The 26,213-nt window shown below is 34.1% G+C and overlaps 1 protein-coding gene across 3 annotated transcripts; it reads right to left on the bottom strand.

Annotated features, from left to right (window-relative positions):
* Positions 1 to 8: 8 nt before the first annotated feature.
* LOC138306416 (adhesion G protein-coupled receptor B1-like) lies at positions 9 to 26,213 on the bottom strand. Of its 3 annotated transcripts, XM_069246867.1 has the most exons (31): positions 25,353 to 26,213; positions 21,962 to 22,019; positions 21,293 to 21,556; positions 20,606 to 20,878; positions 19,995 to 20,267; positions 17,824 to 17,919; positions 16,049 to 16,309; positions 15,218 to 15,430; positions 14,543 to 14,695; positions 14,202 to 14,303; positions 13,757 to 13,851; positions 13,336 to 13,524; positions 13,004 to 13,075; positions 11,964 to 12,075; positions 11,491 to 11,604; positions 10,955 to 11,018; positions 10,553 to 10,673; positions 9,887 to 9,942; positions 8,764 to 8,878; positions 5,708 to 5,811; positions 5,184 to 5,286; positions 4,352 to 4,502; positions 3,412 to 3,481; positions 3,068 to 3,134; positions 2,269 to 2,354; positions 1,981 to 2,107; positions 1,635 to 1,676; positions 1,339 to 1,398; positions 1,096 to 1,144; positions 367 to 443; positions 9 to 146 (listed from the first exon to the last, which is right to left on the bottom strand). In XM_069246867.1, the coding sequence occupies exons 1-31, from the start codon at positions 25,392 to 25,394 to the stop codon at positions 117 to 119; spliced, it is 3,639 nt and encodes a 1,212-aa protein (XP_069102968.1). In that variant the 5' UTR covers positions 25,395 to 26,213; the 3' UTR covers positions 9 to 116. The 3 variants fall into 3 exon arrangements, with proteins under 3 accessions (XP_069102968.1, XP_069102977.1, XP_069102986.1); XM_069246876.1 differs by lacking the exon at positions 16,049 to 16,309 and having other exon boundaries at positions 25,353 to 26,210; XM_069246885.1 differs by lacking the exon at positions 20,606 to 20,878 and having other exon boundaries at positions 25,353 to 26,158.

The raw sequence follows: 26,213 nt of genomic DNA, 5'->3' as shown, positions 1-26,213 counted from the left end.
ATCGGAAATTTCAGAAACTGGAGCAATTTATTTTGATTAACTAAAAAGATAAAGATTGGCTAACAATAAAATGCGAAATGATAAATGATGAAAAACGCGTTCCATTGCTTTTGCCGTCAAAGTGGAGAGTTGATCGTATACTGTTGCTGAAAATTAAGCATAATTCAATGAAAGGGAATACTCTAATGCAATTAATATTGCCACAGCCAAACATAATAATTTGATATCAAAGGCATTTATAAGCTCAATACATAGACATTTGATATTTTTATTCAGTCGCATTTTGTTAAATCAATAAACACTATTTAAATTTTGTTAAAATGTCATATGCATAAAGGTTATTACGTATATTCAGGCAATACTTACATTGAGATGTAAAAACTTTGTTGTATGTTGAGAGGGCTGAGGACTGGAGGTTTTCTTTCCTCTTTGACGTGACTCATCTGTAGAATAGAATAACCATTATATTACACAACATACAGGAGCTTTTCAAAAAAAGATTTTTTAGAATTTGCTGAGTAGCGATTGTCTTTCAGAACGACTCGTGCTTCTTTTCTTAGCGTAGTTCTCTGAGGAAATGCATACATAGTCTTTGAGATAATATCATTTGTAAACAGTTGTATCCGTTTTTGTTGAATATAATAAACATGCAGGGTTTTGTTTAAATTTATAAACTGGAATGAAACGTGATATCACGCGACACAAGACAAACAAATGTAAAGTCGTAGTGATGGATATGGTAGATAATATTTCAGTATGATCACACTTTTCTTTTTATTTCTTATTAGGCGACATGTTATGATTTACCTCTGCTTTACATAGCAACAATATGACTATACATATGTATATGGCTGTAAAGAATGCTATGTCAGCGATTCAAGTACACAAAGTCCTGTAACAACCTGCTGTCAGGATGGTATTGCATTAAAATAATCATCATGTTGCTATTAATTAACTATTACAAAGTGTCTAATGACTACATGGATGAAATGTTTAATATTTTACTATCAAATTATAAATCCATGTTAAAGACAGGCAAGGGATTCCATCCTATAAGGTAATGTTGATCTTTCTTTGACACCACATTCTACTTACCAATAATATTGTCTGTACTATTTCTGGACGAGCGAGTCGTCAATGTGCCCTAAAATTGAAACAATAACCAATTATATCTACAAATGACATAGCATTCAAAATATAGCTTTGGTAATGGCAGATTAGGATAATTCCAGTTCACTTCTTATAGAAAATACGTTTGTTTGAAATAGTTTTCATCTGTTACAGAGTATTACGTTTTTACCATTTATATACATTCGATGGTATTCCGATATGATTTACCTGTGATTGGTACGACTTTGACACAGACTTCCTATACTTCTGCTCTATCGCACGGCGTACCTGAGGGTAAACATAATTACAATATGCACTCTCACTTTTCATTAAGTATTTTAACAATTTTTTTCTTGCTGTAAACCACCAATTTGTTATATCACAAGGTATTACGCATTTGTTAACTGATATTTGTGTATTCTACAAATAGTCTGAGTTAAATACTGTTTCATAACATGTGTCTTATTTCAATGATCAGATACCTATTGTTAATGATTTAACGTAAATAATTTAACAAGACTTACCGGTACACTCAGTACGCAGTGAAACAGGAAGATAAAGAAACCCTGAAATATATACATCTATATAAAACCTGGAGTTGTTCATCGATATTTTTCTCTTTAAAATTCAAAGTAAAGCATTGAAGTCGTTATTAAAAGGACATTTGTTTCGATGTGGTTGGTGTCCACCTTACGTAGAGAACAATTTCTCCAAAGCACTTTCATTCCATCAAAGACTCTAGGTCACAACATAGAATTTGAATAGGTTTAATAAGTTCATTAATTAGTAAATTTAAATTAACCCAGTCAATTTTGTTCTCATTATATTGGATTGAATGTTTTCTTGCACCATAAATTAATAAGTAAATACCTGTAATGAATTTGTAGCAGCGAAGAGATACTGAAACACAATGAGATCATCATTGATGGATAATATTCCGAAAAACCACGTGATGCCGAGAACCGGCAGTAGAACGCAGACACTTCGCACAGCTGACCTAAAGATAGAGAAATGCCACAAACTATATTTCAAATGGAAATTGAAAACGATATTATAATTGTGTATGGTTAAAAAAACATATTAATATTGAATAAAATGAGTTACAAAATCAATGAAACCAGATGTCTTTAATTGCACATCTTAGATTTGCGAACTTACACTACTTTTTGCTTTTGTGACTTGGTCATTATAAATTGTGAGGTCAGCAGTGCCTTGAGGACTAGGATCATAACAGCGACATTCACCTGTAAGTAAAGTATCTCCGTACACAAGACAATAACAATTGTTACAATGTACATGAAAGATCACATAAACAGTAACAACAAACTTATCTTATAGCACAGAGGTGAACAGTAAACACATAAACAGTAACAACAAACTTATCTTATAGCACAGAGGTGAACAGTAAACACATAAACAGTAACAACAAACTTATCTTATAGCACAGAGCTGAACAGTAAACACATAAACAGTAACAACAAACTTATCTTATAGCACAGAGGTGAACAGTAAACACATTAACAGTAACAACAAACTTATCTTATAGCACAGAGCTGAACAGTAAACACATAAACAGTAACAACAAACTTATCTTATAGCACAGAGGTGAACAGTAAACACATAAACAGTAACAACAAACTTATCTTATAGCACAGAGGTGTAACAACAAACTTATCTTATAGCACAGAGGTGAACTAGAAGCAGCTTACACAGTTTGTATGGAATTATTGGTGAAAAAAATGTGAGATTTGTAACTTTTCCATTTCTTGTATGTTACCATGGATGATTCTCGAACATTTAAACTAAAAAGCCAGCATTTTCTTCTTCTTTTTTTAAATAATGACAATAGCTTATACAAAAACAATCGAGTAACAGTATTTTTGAAATATAGAGGTAGATTTTACAAACATTCGGAAAAAAGCGAAACTATGATATTTCTGTTGTTTGAATTACTGACCAGAATTATTACCAAAACTGGTCCCACAAAGGAATAGAGAACACCGTCCGTCAATGTTAGCCAGCAACTGTAACATTATCAAAGCATAGTAACAAAATGAAATAATAATAACACATTGTTTAACAATACCATATCAACATACAGGATAATAGATCGGGATCAAGTTACCGTGGCATTGTGCATTCCGGTACCATTACTATATCTGGATCGAAACACTTTATTTGTATTCTTTATACATAAATTCCCTTCTTTTCAATAGAGTTATAGTTTGTTATTGAACGTTTAACCACCCAGTGATTCGTCCTGTATTGTTGTTCCATGATGATAACAATAAGATAACTTACTATGTTTTAGAATGATATCCACCGTCATGTTTTATTCCTATTGTTATTCCTACGATGATAGCTGGTAAACCTTAAAGAGAAATCAAAAGAAATTTCACGTAATACCCTAAAATCTCGATGATAAGTCCGAATCGAAAATATGTCGGACTTGAATGTAAGCCTTGGATTACTTACAGTCAAACGTATCTAGAAAATATGCCGGTTTTGAAAGTAATTCGCACATTAAAGTAAGCTTTAGATTCCTTCTAAGGATATTCTCTAAAAATATTATCACTTTTCCTGGTGGTGATCAATATAAAATTCTCATAACGTTCTGTAATGGTAGCGTTATTGTGTTAAATACATCATAAATGTATTTTTGTATTACTTATCAAATTTGTTCATATGATTTATTTATTTGTTTGTTTTGTTTTTGTTTTACTCAAAACACCGATGAAATCTATCGAAACTAAGCCGGTGTCGTAAGTAAGCCTGTTATGCCGTACAGGATAAATGATTTCGAAAATGATCCTGAAAATAAGCCTGGGATTTTCTATCAAAAAGAAGATGACCCGAGGCTTATTGTCAAGATTTTAGGGTAACTAGTTTCATTAAAAGGGCTGCTAATCTTTACAGAACTTTATGAAATTAGAGTACTCAGTTAAAACATTACTAAATGGTTGTGGAAACAAAATTTAAAAAAAAGGAAATCACCTGGATTTGTTAGTTTTGATGTTATTATATTTAATGAAATAAAGTAAAATTAAAGTCAGTCAGTTACACTTCGAATGTTGTCAAATATATCATCCCATACCCAAATAGCTATCACATTCCTCATAATGTTAAATGTGATTTATATGTACTCGCGTCATCCATCTCCCTGACGAAAGGAAACGGCGGACACTGTATTTGATAAATTGCAATGGCAAATCATGGAACATTTCGTAACACTTATACTCACCCCAGCCAATTAATAAGAGCCATTTTAATATTGACTTGACATTCATGACTACTGTTGTTCGTCTTAGTAGCTGTATACCATCGGCAAGCATCAGACAGAATATAGCCAGAAAGAAGAAATGCAAAAGTGCAGCGACCACTGTGCATAATACCTGTTACAAAAAACACAGGATATCAAGAGTATGAACTCTACGGTAGAGAAAAAACGACACATTTTTTAAATATATAATTTTGTTTTAATAAAAGGGCACTATATATCAGTGACTCATATCTTACCTTAAAGAGGAATAATTTATCTTTCTAATGGTGCTTGATGAACAAAATTGACCAAGACATGGTACGAAGAATTGAGAAATATACCTAAACTGGCTTAGGTAGACATTTCCCTGTCCGCTATAAATGTCGTTTCGTCTCTAATGGGTACCTCGATAGACAAGTCAAAATCACAAAATCTGCACTTGTGGTGGTACACAGTACCCATAACTGTGTTCACCCACTATCTCCTTTAATTTGGAGGTGGTATGCCCTGTACTTTGTAGAAACTCCATTTAAACATCACGGTGATCACTTACATTAACCGGAACCGCCATATTTTTTTTTTCGGAACGCTTCTCGATTTACATATTCCAAATGCATTATGCAAATTATGTGATGCACTTGTCGGTAAAATCGAGAAGGCTTCCGAAAAAAAGTAATCATGGCGGTGATGGTAAAAGTAAGTGAGCTACACGATGTTTAAATGGAATTTCTACATAGTATAGGACATAAAACCGTGTCAACATGTCACATTATATAAAGGTTCCAAGTATTCATCTGTTTACTATTTCACTTACATTGTCATCTGTTCGGTCGAGACCACCCAAAAACAAGGCATAACCAGCCGTGACAGCAACACACATATTCAGCACCAAGACACTCCTGTCATTTTTTATGTATCTGAAAGACATGATTCTTTTTAACGATTCTACAAATAATTTTACATGAAAGGAAACAGGGTTATGTCTTTTATAAGTATTCTTTCCCCATAGCAACTGATACAACCTGACCTCAACGACCTTTGACTTTTAACTTTAACTAACACCCATGGTAACGAACACAACACCATGACATTTGATTGTTTTTTTCTATCTTAACCCAATGGGGATATACACAAATTCCATGGTAATGACATCCGTGCTATATCATACTCCCATACTATTATATTTAATATATATTCTTTCATCAATATAACGACCTATGTCACATGTTATAAAGCAATCCCATGACAATTTTACACCCTTATTTGCAAGACCAAGGAAAAGTGTTAAATCATTCTCCCATAGCATAGTAACGAGCCTTTACTGCCGATATAACATACCTCCATAGCAACGCATACACCACCATAGTAATGGCCGTGGACAGGATTGATAGGCTACAACCTGCTAGGGTGATAATTCGAAGACGAGCAATATCTATTTCATTCTGAAAATATATCATCATAGGAATTAATCAACTTTCACAAGCTGTGTATTGAACGATGTTGTTAAGCTTCCCTGGTTTAAACCACGTTTTATCTTGCTCATTATTCTAGTTTACATCAGAATTAGATTTTTCACCTTTACAAACATCGTCGGTTACCCACGTTAATCAGCATATAGTCTGATACCGTGCGGAGCATGATACACGAGTCGCGTCGTCTTCCCGAAAAAAAGTATTTTTGGAAATTTCTATCAATCAGAAAGAATCAGATTTGTGCGTGCATGCAGGAGTATACGTGTATTTGTGTGTCAGTGAGTGGGTATATAAGTCATGTGCAAGGAGGAACGCAGGACTAGAGATACTTTCGGAATGAACCAGCCTATGGTCAAATTCATTTCATTTCATTCTAATTTTTCTGTATCTGCTGCGTTGTATTTTCAGTACTTTGAGTACTTTGATTCCTGTTTTAATATTGTGGCTTTCGTCATTTCATGATAGTTTTCTGCAATTATTGCATGTTGTTTGTTATTGTCCCATACTATAAGCAGGGGCGTAGGAAGCGGGGGGGGGGGGGGGGGGGGGGGGGGGGCAACAACTAGCGTTGTATTAATGCTGAATATATCAAATTCATTTCATTTCATTCTAATTTTTCTGTATCTGCTGCGTTGTATTTTTAGTACTTTGAGTACTTTGATTCCTGTTTTAATATTGTGGCTTTCGTCATTTCATGATATTTTCTGCAATTATTGCATGTTGTTTGTTATTGTCCCATACTATAAGCAGGGGCGTAGGAAGCGGGGGGGGGGGGGGGGGCAGGGGGGGCAACTAGCGTTGTATTAATGCTATCCGGTTTACCATAATGTGTAGAAATGAGTAGGACTTGCCCCACAATGACATCTAGTGGTGACCTCTTAAACCATTTCATTCACAAACTTCCATTCATAAAATTCCTATTTACTGAACAATATTCCTTTTGACCAATCAAAATGTTGCATACCCTTTACTGCAGTATGCTGTCAAGGGAAGCATGCCTTATGATTGGTGGAATTCACACAGCCTCTGTAGAATATACACACACATACTCCCTAACTGCGTCTATATGTGTATACATGTACATGTACATACAATCTACATCTGGTTGTGATTCCTCTGTCCACCTTACATAAACTACTGGAATTACTATATTAGACTTATATACCTCAGAGTTAAAAAGTAAACAGTTCAGAGCTACTTTCTGTGTACATTATAATAATTCTTTAAAATGATTATTTGATAAGGCTGCTCTCATGTGTGCATGGTTTTACCTACATCATAAGTGTGCAACATGAGTCAAGAGTGTAGGACAAACATTCTTTTTTTAATGAATTGCTTAATGACTTAATTGCTTTCTTTACTTTGAAATTATTTATTTTATGTAGAAATTTTTAATTAAAAAGAATGTCAAACAATATTCCTTCAGACCAATCAAAATGTGACATTCCCATTACTGCATTTGTGTGTATGCAGTCATGGGAAGCCTGCTTTCTGATTGGTGGAATTCACACAGCCTCTGTGTAGAATATACACACACCTACTCTACATGTGTACACACTCCTCTGTCCAACTTACATAAACACTGTTAATGACAATACAAATTGGAATTACTTAAGGCTTACTAAGCAACTGCCCCCCCCCCCGTTCCCCAGGACGGGGGGGGGGGGCAAACATGTCTTTTTGCCCCCCATTTTCGCCGACTGAAATTTTCTAAAAATGCTTATTTGAAAGAAAAAAGGGTCCTCCTGCACATTTCTCGTACTTCATTCTAGAAAATTTTCCGCTGCGCGACGCATTTCCTAAAACGTTCAAGCACATAATGTCAAACCCTAAATAGTAAAAATTCAATACACACAAACTAGACTAAAAATGTCCATCAAGGGATTCTATGTACTATTTAAAAAAAAGTCTCTTAAAAGATCAATTTGTTTATGTCTTAGCGAGACAATTAATTCTTTTTTTTTTATGTTACACAACAATGTGCCGATGGTGTGAAGCCGGTATATTCAGATCGAGTAGGGTTGCATAATGTTATGACGACACAATTATCATTTCTAAATGCAGGTAGCTTTAAATCGAAAAATTACCATGTTAAGAACGCTTTATATTCATTAAACTTTATCGTAAAACTCATCTCAGCCATTCTAAATCGTAATTTTTTTACCGGGGGAGACCCCCGGAGCCCCCCTAACACTAAAATCTCGCGCTTTCGGGCGATCGCAAAATCATCAAAATACATAAAACTCATCCCGGAGGTCACCCTCAGACCCTTATAAAACACCAAAATCTCGCGCCTTCGACGCTCACACGCTAATTTGGCCAATTTGCGTATTCGTTAATTTCCTTTTACGGGGCGGGGGTTGGGTTTACAAAATATTGAGGACCTTTGCCCCCCATGCCCCCCCCCCCCCCCCCCCCCCCATGACGTTTCATCTTCCTACGCCACTGATAAGTGACAGTAAAATGAATGTGATTGCAAAATTGGCCTGATCAGATTTCGAAAACAAGCTCCGATATGATTTCTTGTCTTGTATACCATCCATACACAAACTACCACCGTAGCGTCTTGGTAGTGCCCGCGGAGGCCGACATGTTGTTTGGTCGGGGATACCTTTTTATCATAGTAACACAAACTAGTTCCAAAGTAGCACTTGTGTTGCGCATTATTATTGGTCGATATATTTAGACATATAACGCGGATTCCCTCGTCTGGTGACCTAGGGTGTAAACGGAGCGTAATGGAGTTCAGACACTAGGTTTCCGAGAGTGCGTTACAAAGTGTATTGAACAAAATGGACGGTGCAATCAATAATTGATAGAACCTTTCATTGCAAAGCTCTACACACAAGAACATGTTATCACACCACTGAAGGCCACTACTATGCTGAATTATACATCAAATTAATACATGAAATAGCTCACAGATATTTGTATCGGACTCATTAGAACAGCAAAGTTGGTGAGATGATTACATAGACACGCGTTCCTTTGTGACGACCACGAACATCCGATGTCTGACCATCCAATAGGACCCGCCCTGGAATACAAGGCATAGCATTAAAACGGCGGCTAGACGAACATAGCATTAAAATGGCTAGACAAACAATGCATTAAAACGACTAGACAACAAACATAGCATTTACACGGATAGACAAACATTGCAGTAAAACGACTAGACAACAAGCATAGCATTAAAACGGATAGAAAACAAGCAAAGCATTAAAACGGATAGACAAAAAACATAGCATTAAAACGGATAGATAACATTAACATAGCATTTTCAAGAACGGCTGGACAAAACACATAGCATTTAAACGGTAGAAAACAAAGATACCATTAAAATGGCTAGACAAACATAGCATTAAAACGGCTAGACAACAAACATTGCATTAATACGGAAAGACAACAAACATTGCATTAAAACGGATAGACAACAAACAAAGCATTAAAACGGAAAGACAACAAACAAAGCATTAAAACGGATAGACAACAAACATTGCATTAAAACGGATAGACAACAAACAAAGCATTAAAACGGATAGACAACAAACAAAGCATTAAAACGGATAGACAACAAACATTGCATTAACACGGAAAGACAACAAACATTGCATTGAAACGGATAGACAACAAACAAAGCATTAAAACGGATAGACAACAAACAAAGCATTAACACGGCTAAGACAGCAAACATTGTATTAAAACGGCTGGGCAAACAACATAGCATTAATACGGCTAGACAACAAACATAGCATTAACACGGATAGAAAAACATAACGTTAGAACGGCTTCACAAATAACATAGCGTTAAAACGGCTAGGCAAAAACATAACATTAAAACGGCTTCACAAATATAGCATTAAAGCTCGACAAACCAAAAAAGTTTCACCTGATAAATACGTCATCGATCAACATGAATTATAGTACGTTTTAATTCATTACATGATAAACCAATACAATGATCAACAGATATGTTTAAGACACGTACAAATTCCATCTGTGCTGTTTGAATAAAATGTAAAATATTACTTTTATCTTTACTCACGCTTTGTTAAAATTCCAAAAGACACATTTGATATTCACGTTTCCCGTCAGATTGTTCTGGAAACATTGCAATCGAGTGTCATATTTTGACATTCGCAAATCACAAATACAATATAATCTAACTAAGCCAAACTGAAGTGTATATAAATGACACACAAAACGTGACCATTATGACGTCATTATTGTTGATATGATAAAGTTAACTGATCACCATCAAAATTGGCTGTTCAATCATGTGTAGTATGTTGTAGTTGATAAACCGTTTTCCTGGTCTAACTTACACAATGTTAATGCAGATACCCCAAACAATGACTTAATTATGTAAATATAAGCATTAAATTATCTTCTTATGGAATATATGGTCTATATATATGTCAGAGCTATCTAAAGCGCATTATGAAGATTTTCTGCAAAACCCTGGCATCCATGTACACCATATTATATTCCATAAGAAGTTTAATAATATCTCCAGATATATATTACATATATGTATAATTACATAGGGACATGTTATCAAGTTTGTACCTTAATTAATAAATAATGCATATACGAAACAATAGATAGAGAATACTATGTCTACAAAGATACATGTTTATATGGATGTGACAACATTATGAAAAAAACTTCTCCAGAATAAAAAAATTTAATAGTTACATTGTAAACTTACCTCAGAACGTAACTTCTCGATATCAAAGGTCAGACTGATATTGGACGGAAGATGACGAGAAGATGAGTATCCGTGAACAATAGACAAACCAAGGACTTCTGATGGATACCCAGTTAATACACTGAAAATACGAGAAATAATCTAGAGTTGTAGCATTGTTGGTATACAATTGTTTGATTAATAGGAAAATACATGGAGAGATAGTATTTGTTTTACAATTAGAAGAAACATCAGTACTGAAATAACAAGAAATAATAAACTGTTCAACTAAAAGAGCATGAATTGCGTTCAACGAACTGATATTTACAAGAATTATGAAGTAATATTTAGCAAAATCATTACTATACAATGTTATTGCTTAACTGAAACATGTGATTATTTAATACGTGAATTATGACTTACTTTGTGTTGTTAGGAAGAATTTTCCCAATTGTTGAATACAACACTGCTGTATATGTGACGTCACCTGTGACGGATAGTTAGATATGGGATTGTTTGTAAATATGTCGTTACCTTTCAGCGTCATTCAAATGAGGATATATTCATGAAGTGTGACCTAATTACAAATCATTTAAAATCATTGTCATGCTTGACGACACAAAAGCTATACTTCATATATGCAGTTTTATAAATGAATAACCATTTGGTATGTTACTCAGATGAAAGGAATAAAGACAAGGCGAATTACATTAATCGTATAAAGGCTGCAAATAATTAATTAAAAACAGCGGCTTAAACAAACTCCGTATTCAATTATATTGGTTGTGCTAAGCTCATCACATCCTCACACGGTATATCTTTTTGCAATTGTGATTGCTTATCAGTACGAAATGAAATGTTACATTATTTTTGAAGGAGAAATATCGAAACATAATTAATTCAAAATGATTGAATCATTATAATTTTCATTATAGATATATGTTAGCGATTTTACAAACCTGTTGTTCCGCTTCCAAGGTTTAATGCTATTTGATTTTGGAAATAAGAATCGTTAGTGGACGTGTTGAGATTAGAATGTATATCATTGTCCTGGATGCGCTTTATTTCAACAACTGAAATATATATCAAAACATTTTTATACAGTCATCTGACCATTTTGAGGATAAGCTTCAAAAATGATATAAGCAAAAGATTTGAAAATACTTAAAAATTTATTTATGACTTGATATAAAATGACCTATTCTTCAAATAATATATCAATAATGCCCTGCTTCAAAACATATCACAACTTTGATAACATTATAGATTCTGTACCCGTGCGGTAGTGATTGTTGTGTCATGTGTTTTCACCATAACCTCAAAAACTAAATGAAGTCACAATCAATACTTATTTGTATATAAAATGAGGGATATATCATTAGTATTTGTCCCCCAGGAATATGTTGTACCTACACCACATGTGTATACATACCTATATTACTTCTCTCGACAACAATAGGAGAAGCTACCGACAAGTTTTTTCCGACAATGTTTCCAAGCTTTTCTACTGTATCCATGATGTCACTAACATCTGTTGACGTGGACTGCAACGCAATGTTTTAATGTCTGGTTATCATCACTTCAGACAGGGTTCATGTCAGACTAGGAATTCATTATTATTCTATTATGGCCCTTTCCAGACGGAACTGTTCTCCTATAGTGTTGTCTGGCGATATGTAGTCCCCGAATCTAAGACGAGAGAACTATACCTCGCCAGACAACACTATAAGAGAACTATTCCCGAAGTAAAGGGCCATAATAGATTTAGTACGTCACATGACATTCATTATGACGTCATATATTTGGTCGCGTGCTCATTCCTAGGTGAATATACATAATATATATGTACTTTGGTATAGTTCCCGTAGTCAGGTATAGTCTCTCGTAGTCAGGTATAGTCTCCCGTAGTCAAGAAGGACAGGGAACTGTCGCAAAATAGACCATGGCATTTATCCAATCGCATTCCTTGTAATTATCACGTGATGTACTAAAGCAATTTGAGTTCGGCGATAAACTACAATAGTTTGGTATTAAAGCATTTATCATTTACTATTTAAAAATGTATACACGTATCTAAAGGAACCATTGAAATTTTACTAAATACTTTAACTTGCGATTGGCAAGGCTTTGAACAGGAGGGAGGAAAATATTGATGGGTTTTCTAAAAGTAATCACTAGTACATTCCACTATTGAGGACAGAAAGGAACGATTTCATTTTACTACATGTATATATATATCCATTCATGTAGATATGATACATAAGTCTCATAAAAACGAGTAACGAAGGAAAGTTTACTCCGTGATGTTAAAGCTATATACATGTAATGCTTACTGTAATCTTAAGATTGAACAATTATTTTCCATCACAAATATTTAAGGTAAAGCAGTTTTTCTTTACATCCATCAGCTGTGTTAGAAAAGGCAACATGATACTAGATATGGAAATTAAAGGTAGTAAATGTGATCCTTACCTGCTTCGTCACATCTATCCAGGTGTCACGGTTAACAGGAGACAGCATATTGTCGACGATATCAACAAAATTCTAAAAGAAATTTGAGAGCGTTCAAGAAAAGGAAACAAACACAAAATTATCAGTTGCGTTAGTAAAGTTTTGACAAAGATAAGAAAAATGACACAAAACTTGGCATGAAATGTAAGTGCTAAAGCTTTAAAAACTTTTATGCTACAATGTACTTATTTATCAAATAGAAGTACATTATTTAAATATAATTATTTATATCGTTTTATCGATTATCACTTTTTATCACATACGTTATTTATGTTAATATAACCTAATTATACCTTGGTGAGATTTGGAGACGTTTGGGAATCATCAATGACATCAACTAACTCACTAAGGACGAGGGAAGTCTTGCTTAAGTCCCCAGATGTTAGCCGGGTTTCATTAGTTGCTGAGGTAACTTCAGCAATGCTTTGCAAAACGTTATGAATCTCATCGGCATGAATAAGCCCGTCTTTTATACCTATTACCTTTACAAAATGAGATTTATTAAGAAAAGAATTATCAAAATTGAAATCCAATCAAATTACATTACAATATTTTAAAATTGACGTTTTATTAACTTTTTAATGAAGTTTGGAAAGCCAAATTCAATTCAATCAACTATAAAACTATCTAATGTGATTAATTAAAAATATTCCAAGAATCTAAAAGCGTGAAATAATTATCCTGAAAAACTGTCAAGTGAAAAAAAATAATAACCTGCTCCAAGGCGTTGTTGATTTGCGTTCTCACACAATTAATATAATTTACTTTTCCCCACAATCCATCCTGCATACAATCCCGTGTTACGTTACCTAAAAGTTTACAATACCATAAGCAAGATGATAAGTATACTAAAGGAACGTGAGTATCAAACTCATGTCATAACAGTTTATAGTGGAAAAAATTGTTGTTCTGAAGAAGATTGTGCCAGGTATAAAATCAACATTTGGTCCTGCCCTTTTCTATTATTGGTCATATAATACAGCATATGTTGATGAACAAATTAGTCTTTTCATTCGCTGAATATAGTTTACTTATCTTGCACTTTTGAAATGAAAGTTTTTTATGCAATGATATTCCTTAGAATATATAGATACATCGTTCGAAGTCATCGTAAAACATGGAGGACAATACCAGGAAACCTGAAGTGGGACAGACATACCTGTGAAGGTGTTTGGACACGGAAGGGTCAGCTGCGTACCTACAGGCGTCAATGGCCATTCTAAACCCCTCTCATCTGTTATGTTTGGACATGTTTTAACATCTATCAAGCCATAAGAAAGTATATCGTATAAATTATAAACATTCTGAAGTATACATTTATTCTAATTCTACAACGACTGTAAATATAGGAAATTACATTATTACGAAGCTATCCCATACATTCTTCTTTCGATATCTTTCATTAATTCGCATTAATTCCTTATAATAAGAATTTTTGGAATGTTAGACTATGCAAAAAGATATAAGACGAAGTTGTATAGAAATAAATGCATCATTTACCTTTACTTAAGACATAAATTGTACTTGTAGAAGTCAGGCTGATCGTGTCCTTGATGTTGTATACCATGACGGAACATACGTAATTTCCACTATTATGTAGGGTTAAATCTACCAGCTGGAGAACAGACGTTTCATTAGTTGTAACAGGAACACCTTAAATAAAGTTGAATTTGTGGAAATGAATCAGATTATACAAAATAACACTATATTTCAATATCAATAAGGCTATAAAACATTTGCTAAATGTGCTGTGCATCATACATAATTTACATCTACAAGCCGAGGCTAACCAGGGTAATCATTGACAGAAATGTTTTACAGCTATATCCGTCATTTTACTCCATCAGTGATTACAATATTATATTGATATGTATATTTAGTACATTAAAATATTCACAGTGAATTTTAGGTTTGTTCATGATACAAATGTAGTTATTTTCAATAGAAAAATCAAATAATACGCAAAGTGACCAAACAAATAAGTTATATCTGTGTATATTTTAGATGGTACTGATGACAACTTGAGCAGAATGAATAGAAATATGAACAAGGGATCAAACATTATAAAAGTTAGAATTCGATAACGATTCTGCAAGATACTTCATTAAAACGGTCCAAAACCGGGACAAACCGCACATAAAGCCCTTTGTTATTCATTAAACAAATCATTCCTACCTGATAGTGTTGATTCGTTTGTAAATCCATTAAACGTCCAAATAAATTCAATGTCGTTTTCATCTTCATACCTAGTAATTGTACATGTAAGAGTGACTTTACCTCCGTCTTCAACAGATAACACTACCGGGTTAATCCGTACTTCCGGTAACCGATGGATGTGTATGGCTGACGTATTGAAGCATGTTTTTAGATAGCATGCCCGCAGTGGCCCTTAAAACCGAGAATAGTTTTATATCAAACTAAAAATCTGTCAGTTGAACCAAATAAGGTAAATATTCAGTGTATGATACATAAAACTTTAAGCAAACGTCACAAGCATAGCGAGTAACGACACAATATAAACATAGACCCAAGAAACGCTGAAACGAAGCAAAATATAACCAAGTATTGATTATAATGCAGTGTACAATGAAAAAATATAACTGGGTTGATACTACAACCTATGTTAATTCTACGCCAGCTTTACTTGTGTCCAGGCCAAACTTTTATCGGTCATTACACAGGAATCATCTTGAAGAATTCAACTGAAGTTTCATTAATCACATTGAAAAGATAGCGCTTTATAATCTTTAATACCCAGGCAGTGTAAACAAACGTCATGTTTGATATATTTACGTCTCTTGACTTCTCTTCTACAAACACATATTCCAATATCTTTTAGTCGTCTCCCATTTTCAACATTTTTCGTCCTTAAAGTTTTACGAAAGAGTTCAAGATGAATCACCAAAACTATACTTGATGTGAGCATCTTGTTTCGCTATGTCGTCGATAAGTATTCTGTTTGATACACAACATACTGCCCAATCATCTATATCTAGGTTTACTTACGATCATCTGATATGGACACGGGGTCAAATATCAGGTATGACCACGGAATTTCCACCTGAGAGTAATTGGACTGTATATGGATTCTGGACAAGTTTTTCTTTGTTACATCAAATTCACCGAAATACCACTGTATTTCAGCCGAGGGCTGTGGGGTCGCTATACATTCGACGTGTATTGAGAATATAGCCAGGATCCTGACAGTACTGCCTTCTATCACCCAATGGTCTGGTTTACGTATATAACCCGATATTTTACACATATCTATAACAGACAAAGCATTGAAGCAACAGATTGAATGATATCACATATGACATAACGAAAGTGTTTTCTACATTACATATGGGATACAGGAACGTTTTACTACAAAGAATCATTTTACTAAGTCACATATGGGATAAAGGGACGTTTTACTACATCACATATGGGATATGCGGAATGTTTTGCTACGTCACATATGGATAAAGGAACGTTTTACTACATCACATATGGGATATGTGGAATGTTTTGCTACGTCACATATGGATAAAGGAACGTTTTACTACAATACATATGGGATATGTGGAATGTTTTACTACGTCACATATGGAATCAATGAACGTTTTATTACTTCACATATGGGATATGTGGAATGTTTTGCTACGTCACATATGGAATCAAGGAACGTTTTATTACGTCACATATGGGATATGTGGAATGTTTTGCTACGTCACATATGGAATCAAGGAACGTTTTATTACGTCACATATGGGATATGTGGAATGTTTGCTACGTCACATATGGATAAAGGCAGGTTTTACTACATCACATATGGAATCAAGGAACGTTTTATTACGTCACATATGGGATATGTGGAATGTTTTGCTACGTCACATATGGAATCAAGGAACGTTTTATTACGTCACATATGGGATATGTGGAATGTTTGCTACGTCACATATGGATAAAGGCAGGTTTTACTACATCACATATGGAATCAAGGAACGTTTTATTACGTCACATATGGGATATGTGGAATGTTTTGCTACGTCACATATGGAATCAATGAACGTTTTATTACTTCACATATGGGATATGTGGAATGTTTTGCTACGTCACATATGGAATCAAGGAACGTTTTATTACGTCACATATGGGATATGTGGAATGTTTTGCTACGTCACATATGGAATCAAGGAACGTTTTATTACGTCACATATGGGATATGTGGAATGTTTTGCTACGTCACATATGGATAAAGGCAGGTTTTACTACATCACATATGGAATCAAGGAACGTTTTATTACGTCACATATGGGATATGTGGAATGTTTTGCTACGTCACATATGGATATAGGAACGTTTTACTGTCATTACATATGGGATAAAGGAATGTTTATTTTATAAGATGTAGGATAAAGAATTGTTTACTACATCACATATGGGATCATCAAATATTTGCATTGCACCAAATACACAACAGAACGAGGCTAAAAAGGTAGTTTGTGAAAGTGAGGGTTATGTTAGAAAAGTGATGCACGTTTATAAGTCAGTATAGGGTTTGATGTTATATTAAACTGAATTTATCAATGATAGTCATTGACCTGGTCGTATCTCCATCTAAGTAAGTGTAAATGTGTTTTAAACGGTATTAATCCGTTCCCTTGCTTATTATACACGTATTGTAGGCTTTTTTCAAATGACAACTTCTCTTTACCTTTTCCTTATAAGGATAAGATATTATCCCATTGTTTACAATGCAATCATCAGTGTACTATAAAGGATTTTAGTGAACGTACCATCCTGTATGTCAACATTTCCTATAGAAGTAGAAGTATCCAGCAATGCTTCATTCACAGGAGTAGTTTCTTCAATGGCTGATCTGGAGCGTTTATCTACAGACAATGAACATGATGCCTCTTATTTGATTCGAAGTGACATTTGTATGTTAAAGAACACTGATAGCTTCATTGGGTGCATTTGAAATATTTATATGAATATGTCACAGTTTTCTTTACATCTATGTTTATAATCATTGCGGTATGCCAGGTTACGTGTAACTGCTAGATGGTCAGCGTAAACACTATTACATTGTACTTACGTGTAACTGCTATATAATCAGTGAAAACACTATCACATTGTACTTACGTGTAACTGCTATATAATCAGTGAAAACACTATCACATTGTACTTACGTGTAACTGCTATATATTCAGCGTTAACACTATCACATTGTATTTACGTGTAACTGCTAGATGATCAGCGTAAACACTATCACATTGTACTTACGTGTAACTGCTAGATGATCAGCGTACACACTATCACATTGTACTTACGTGTAACTGATATATAATCAGTGAAAACACTATCACATTGTACTTACGTGTAACTGCTAGATGATCAGCGTAAACACTATCACATTGTACTTACGTGTAACTGCTAGATGATCAGCGTAAACACTATCGCATTGTACTTACGTGTAACTGCTAGATGATCAGCGTACACACTATCACATTGTACTTACGTGTAACTGCTAGATGATTAGCGTAAACACTATCACATTGTACTTACGTGTAACTGCTAGATGATCAGCGTACACACTATCACATTGTACTTACGTGTAACTGATAGATGATCAGCGTACACACTATCACATTGTACTTACGTGTAACTGCTAGATGATCAGCGTAAACACTATCACATTGTACTTACGTGTAACTGATAGATGATCAGCGTACACACTATCACATTGTACGTACGTGTAACTGATATATAATCAGCGTCAACACTATCACATTGTACTTACGTGTAACTGATAGATGATCAGCGTAAACACTATCACATTGTACTTACGTGTAACTGCTAGATGATCAGCGTAAACACTATCACATTGTACTTACGTGTAACTGCTAGATGATCAGCGTAAACACTATCACATTGTACTTACGTGTAACTGCTATATAATCAGCGTAAACACTATCACATTGTACTTACGTGTAACTGATAGATGATCAGCGTAAACACTATCACATTGTACTTACGTGTAACTGCTAGATAATCAGCGTAAACACTATCACATTGTACTTACGTGTAACAATATACTATAACTGAGATGATCAGCGTACACACTATCACATTGTACTTACGTGTAACTGATAGATGATCAGCGTAAACACTATCACATTGTACTTACGTGTAACTGCTAGATGATCAGCGTAAACACTATCACATTGTACTTACGTGTAACTGATAGATGATCAGCGTAAACACTATCACATTGTACTTACGTGTAACTGATAGATGATCAGCGTACACACTATCACATTGTACTTACGTGTAACTGATAGATGATCAGCGTACACACTATCACATTGTACTTACGTGTAACTGCTAGATGATCAGCGTAAACACTATCACATTGTACTTACGTGTAACTGATAGATGATCAGCGTACACACTATCACATTGTACTTACGTGTAACTGCTATATAATCAGCGTAAACACTATCACATTGTACTTACGTGTAACTGCTATATAATCAGCGTAAACACTATCACATTGTACTTACGTGTAACTGCTAGATGATCAGCGTAAACACTATCACATTGTACTTACGTGTAACTGATAGATGATCAGCGTAAACACTATCACATTGTACTTACGTGTAACTGATAGATAATCAGCGTAAACACTATCACATTGTACTTACGTGTACACTATCACATTGTACTTACGTGTAACTGATAGATGATCAGCGTACACACTATCACATTGTACTTACGTGTAACTGCTATATAATCAGCGTAAACACTATCACATTGTACTTACGTGTAACTGATAGATGATCAGCGTAAACACTATCACATTGTACTTACGTGTAACTGATAGATGATCAGCGTAAACACTATCACATTGTACTTAAGTGTAACTGCTATATAATCAGCGTTCACACTATCACATTGTACTTACGTGTAACTGCTAGATGATCAGCGTAAACAGATTCGGTACTCTGAAGATCGTTCGCTATTGTGATTACAGACACATTGTACTCTGATCCTGGATCCAGTGCTGCTATAGAAATATCTGTGGTTATGTATGTCATCTGGGCAATGTTTTCATGATCTCGTGTATTGAAATAAGTAACTTTGAAACCATCATAGCTACCAGTTCCAGGTGTGACTGTCAGATTAATGCTACTAGACGTACATCCAGAGATTTTCACATTCAGAGGACTGGAAGGTACTGAAAGACAGATGAGAGAAAATATGATATGAGGAAACATTTACAAAACAGGAAAGGGGAATGCCATATATACCACAATCAATGTCTGATATCCGTTCAATATCTAATTGTTGAAGAATAATAAAATGAATATCTCTATATTCTAACCATTTGTATGATACGATATGTTGAAAAGTGATATCTAGTAAGTAGAAGACAGTAAAAATATTCTTTGGGGACAGCTTTTGACTTATACAATGCGTCAATGGTTATCATTGTTTCTAGTTAGATAAATTGCTATCAGTAACAACGCTTGCAATAATATCCACAAGTTTAAATCCGAAGATAAATGCATGTACCTGTTGCGATTTTCATTCCATCAAACCTTAATTTTGAACTTCTTAGCAGGTGTGTGCGCATAAATACAGATACGTTATACAGCGTTCCCGGCAGCAGCCCGGTAAGGGACATGGAACCGTTCTTTCCACATTTATTTTTCATTAATTCAGGGTATGGTATTTTGAAAAACTCCACACAGAAGTATTCGTAATTCCAAGCTCCGGGTCTTACTGATAAACTAATTTCTGTTGTTCGTTGATTCACTACTTTGACTCTGGTCGGGGGAAAGGGCACTAAACACGCGAAACAGGAAAGATATGATGTTAGGAATGAAAAAAAAACAGGAAATAATTATTCATGCATTAAACTTTTGCAAAACATCGCGCATATCAAGCATATTACTGATATTGTATTCGTTGTGTTTTCTTTTTATGACATCCGAAGGAAAAGGAAAAAACAATAACATGGGATAGTCGGAAGATATCTATTGTTGTAGTATAAATAACTGAAATACAAATGATATAAATTAATCATAAACAGTGCTATATAAATGTTACTTCATCATAACATCCATGATAGTATTACCACCATCTGATATTATAGTGTTGTGATGACAGCTAGGAGGTACCATACACAGCAGTAGGTATACATGACGTAGTGATATAACACTCCAATATGAACCACGTTCGATTATACTTAAAACTTACCCGAGTAAGCTGTTACATTAGTTTCATTTGCACTTTTGACACCATCAACAAATGACGCCACGTAAAAACGATATGCACTCCCTGGCACTATATTGGAAGGAGTGGTATATATAGTACTGGAAGAACTGCCTTTGATAAAGTAGGAAAATTTGCAGTAACGGACTTGATATTTTGTAATGGTTTGTAAGGGCGGAGCTGTTATGTTGATGGTGATGGTATTAGTAGTTTGGCCTATGATCTCAACCTCGGGTGGATCCGGTAGATCTTTAAGGAAAATAAAAAAAGGTAATTAAATAATTTTATAACATTATCATCATATTTCGCTAATAATTTCTCTCTGATTCTGATATTGCAATGAGCCTTCGCAGCGAGCATACATGTCGTATAACGAGTAGAGCAGCTATAAATTGCTTTATTGCATTTTTCCAATAAGAAGTACACGATGAGTTATATTTTGTAATGAGGATAGGGACCTGATGATTTCACTATGTGGTTTTGTATCGATGATGGTAGCGTACTGGCACAATGCTGGTAAGTTACTGTCATATATATTATTACTGATGGTGTACCATATATACGTTCTTTCTTTTGCTGGTACATCGTTCTGCCAAAGCATTATTATCTAGAAGTTATTATTGGTACAATGTATCTATATCAAGTCATACTCACGGGCCATGTCTTTAGTAACATAGTTTTCCCCATTACAACCAAGTAAATATATTACACACTGCAACAACAAAAATGGAAAGAAAAGATACTATAACGTTGAAATACAAATGACTCATTAAACATTAAATAACAACAGAAACAGCAACAACAATAGCTACAGCAATGATTACAACAATAATTACAACATTACCTACAACAACAACTACAACAACTACAATAACTACAACAACAACTACAACAATTACTACAACAACTATCACAACAACTCAACAACAACAACTACAACAACAACTACAACAACAACTACAACAACAACTACAACAATAACTACAACAACTACACAACAACACAACACAACAACAACAACAACAACAACAACACAACAACAACAACAACAACAACAACAACTACAACAACAACTACAACAACAACAACAACTACAAAACTACAACAACAACAACAACAACAACACTACAACAACAACACTACAACAACAACAACACTACAACAACAACTACAAAAAACTACCACAATAACAACAATAACTACCCAATAACTACAACAATAACTACAACAACAACTACACAATAACTACAACAACAACTACAATAACTACAACAATAACTACAACAACAACTACCACACATAATACAACAACAACAAAAACTACAACAATAACTACAACAACTAAACAATAAACAATAACTACACAATAACTACAACAACTACACACAACTACACATACACAATAACTACAAACAACTAACTACAATAACTACCACAATAACTACAACAATAACTACAACAACAACTACAATAACTACCACAACAACTACAACAACAACTACAAAACAACAACTACACAACAACTACAACAAAACTACAATAACTACACAATAACTACAATAACAAACTACACAATAACTACAATAACTAACATAACTACAACAACAACACAATAACTACACAATAACTACAAAAACAAAACTACACAAACACAAAACTACAATAACTACACAATAACTACAATAACTACCACAATAACTACAATAACTACCACAATAACTACACATAACTACACAATAACTACCACACATAACTACAATAACTACCACAATAACTACAATAACTACACAATAACTACAATAACTACCACAATAACTACAAAACACCACAATAACTACAACAACAATACTACAATAACTACACAATAACTACAACAACAACTACAAATAACTACAACAACACAACTACACAATAACACAATAACTACCACAAAACAAAAACACAAAACTAAACAACAACAACAACAACAAAACATAACTACACAATAACTACACAAAACTACCACAATAACTACAATAACTACAACACAACAACAACAACTACCACAATAACTACAACAACAACTACAACAAAACTACAACAACAACAACAACAACTACACAACAAACTACAACAACAACTACAACAACAACTACAACAACACTACAATAACAACACAACAACAACAACAACTACAACAACAACTACAACAACAACAACAACAACTACAACAACTACAACAACAACTACAACAACAACACAACAACAACAACAACAACAACAACAACAACAACAACACAACAACAACTACAACAACAACACAACAAACAACTCAACAACAACTACAACAACAACTACAAACAACTACAACAATACAACAACAACTACAACAACTACAACAACAACAACAAACAACAACTACAACAACAACTACAACAACAACTACAACAACAACTACAACAACAACTACAACAACAACTACAACAACAACAACAACTACAACAACTACAACAACAACACTACAACAACAACTACAACAACAACTACAACAACAACTACAACAACAACTAACAACAACAAAACTACAACAACAACTACTACAACAAAACTACAACAACAACTACAACAACAACTACAACAATAACTACAACAAAACTACAACAATAACTACAACAACAACTACAACAACAACTACAACAATAACTACAACAACAACTAACTACAACAACAACTACAACAACAACTACAACAACAACTACAACAACAACTACAACAACAACTACAACAATAACTACAACAACAACTACAACAACAACTACAACAACAACTACAACAATAACTACAACAATAACTACAACAATAACTACAACAATAACTACAACAATAACTACAACAATAACTACAACAACAACTACAACAACAACTACAACAACAACTACAACAATAACTACAACAACTACAACAACAACTACAACAACAACTACAACAATAACTACAACAACAACTACAACAATAACAACAACAACAACTACAACAAAACTACAACAACAACTACAACAATAACTACAACAACAAACTACAACAACAACTACAACAACAACTACAACAAAAACTACAACAACAACTACAACAACAACTACAACAACTACAACAACAACTACAACAACAACAACTACAACAACAACTACAACAACAACTAACTACTAACAACAACAACAACTACAACAACAACTACAACAATAACTACAACAAACAACAACTACAACAACAACTACAACAACAACAACAACAACAACTACAACAATAACTACAACAACAACTACAACAACAACTACAACAACAACTACAACAACAACTACAACAACAACAACAACAACAACAACAACAACAACTACAACAACAACTACAACAACTACAACAACAACTACAACAACAACTACAACAACAACTACAACAATAACTACAACAACAACTACAACAACAACTACAACAATAACTACAACAACAACTACAACAATAACTACAACAACAACTAGAACAGCTACAACAACAATACTTACAACAATAACTACAACAACAACTAGAACAGCTACAACAACAATACTTACAACAATAACTACAACAACAATAACTACAACAACAAGGACTATAACTACAACAATAACAACAACAACTACAACAATAACAACTGCAACAACAACAGCAGCGACAATGGTATTAACAGATATACAATAGCGATTACAACAGAAAGAAGAATCTCACACAAGAAATGTACAAAACAACGGTCATTCCTTTACAGTAAAATCATAAATATTCACACGATGACGTTAGTTTACTCATTCAGTAGTTTTGAAATGTCGTGAACGTTTCTAACACGAAAGTTTTAACAGATACGCATTATTATCATCTTTGAATATTACAACAGTAAAACAAACATTTATCGAATTGTTATTTAACAATAATTGTCGAGATTGTCATTGGTATTCATTTCTCAGCAATACAAGTAGAAATCGAATGACTATCATAAAAGTCCCATTGTCACATGGTGGTATAAAATATTACTTACCAAGACAACAGTAACCTCGCTCCTCAGTTTTCTTTCACTCATTTTACAACTGACATCAAACTACAACTGCCGGAAATCTCACCGGTTTTTGGATCCTGCTGGATGTTGATACCGAATACTTGACGGAGATAAAACCACTACAAAACACTTTAAAACAAAATGAAAATCTCTCCTGCCAATACTACCTATTGTGTAATGTAGATTGGTTATCAGGTAATGATGGTAACGCGTATTGTCAGCTTTACAACAGTAAGTCGGTATTTTACCAATTTAGTCAGTAGTACAGAACAGTGGTTTATTAAGACCATGCTTTTTATGTCACTATACAAATTGTAGTCATTGCATGAATATCAAAACCTAATCCTTGGGTTATTTCCCATGTTCATAATTTATTGACAAGGTAGAATGGCTGTGAGTCCGAACGGTATCCGTACGCAATGATTGGCACTTTGTTAGTCGTGATCGAAACTCCTTAGGAATCGGTTGGATTCATTGAAATCGAATTTCTCTTGTACGAAATGATACTAATGATACTAGATTGTATCCCTGTTATGAAGATGTTACGTTCTCAATAATAATTAACCTAGTTGAAATGATGTGTAGATAAGGCTCCTACATGTCCATGTTTTATACAAACACTTATAGATCTCCTGTTTCAGTAGAGATGGTTCTTCTGTCCAGTTCCTAGTGAAGGATGAACACTTCTATTACTTATATTGTTGGTGTTTAACCCTTGTCGTTGATGTGATAACACGGACAAGGGGTGAAGTAGATGGACATATCAACGGTACGATAGGACCCACCTTTATCTACACAATCACACACTTTATTTGTCCTTCGTGTCTGTTTATTTATTGAGAT

Source organism: Argopecten irradians, chromosome 1, assembly GCF_041381155.1.
Source record: "Argopecten irradians isolate NY chromosome 1, Ai_NY, whole genome shotgun sequence".
NCBI classification, from domain to species: domain Eukaryota; kingdom Metazoa; phylum Mollusca; class Bivalvia; order Pectinida; family Pectinidae; genus Argopecten; species Argopecten irradians.
Note: the sequence above shows the minus strand (reverse complement) of the source record. Positions and strands in the feature narration are given on the sequence as shown.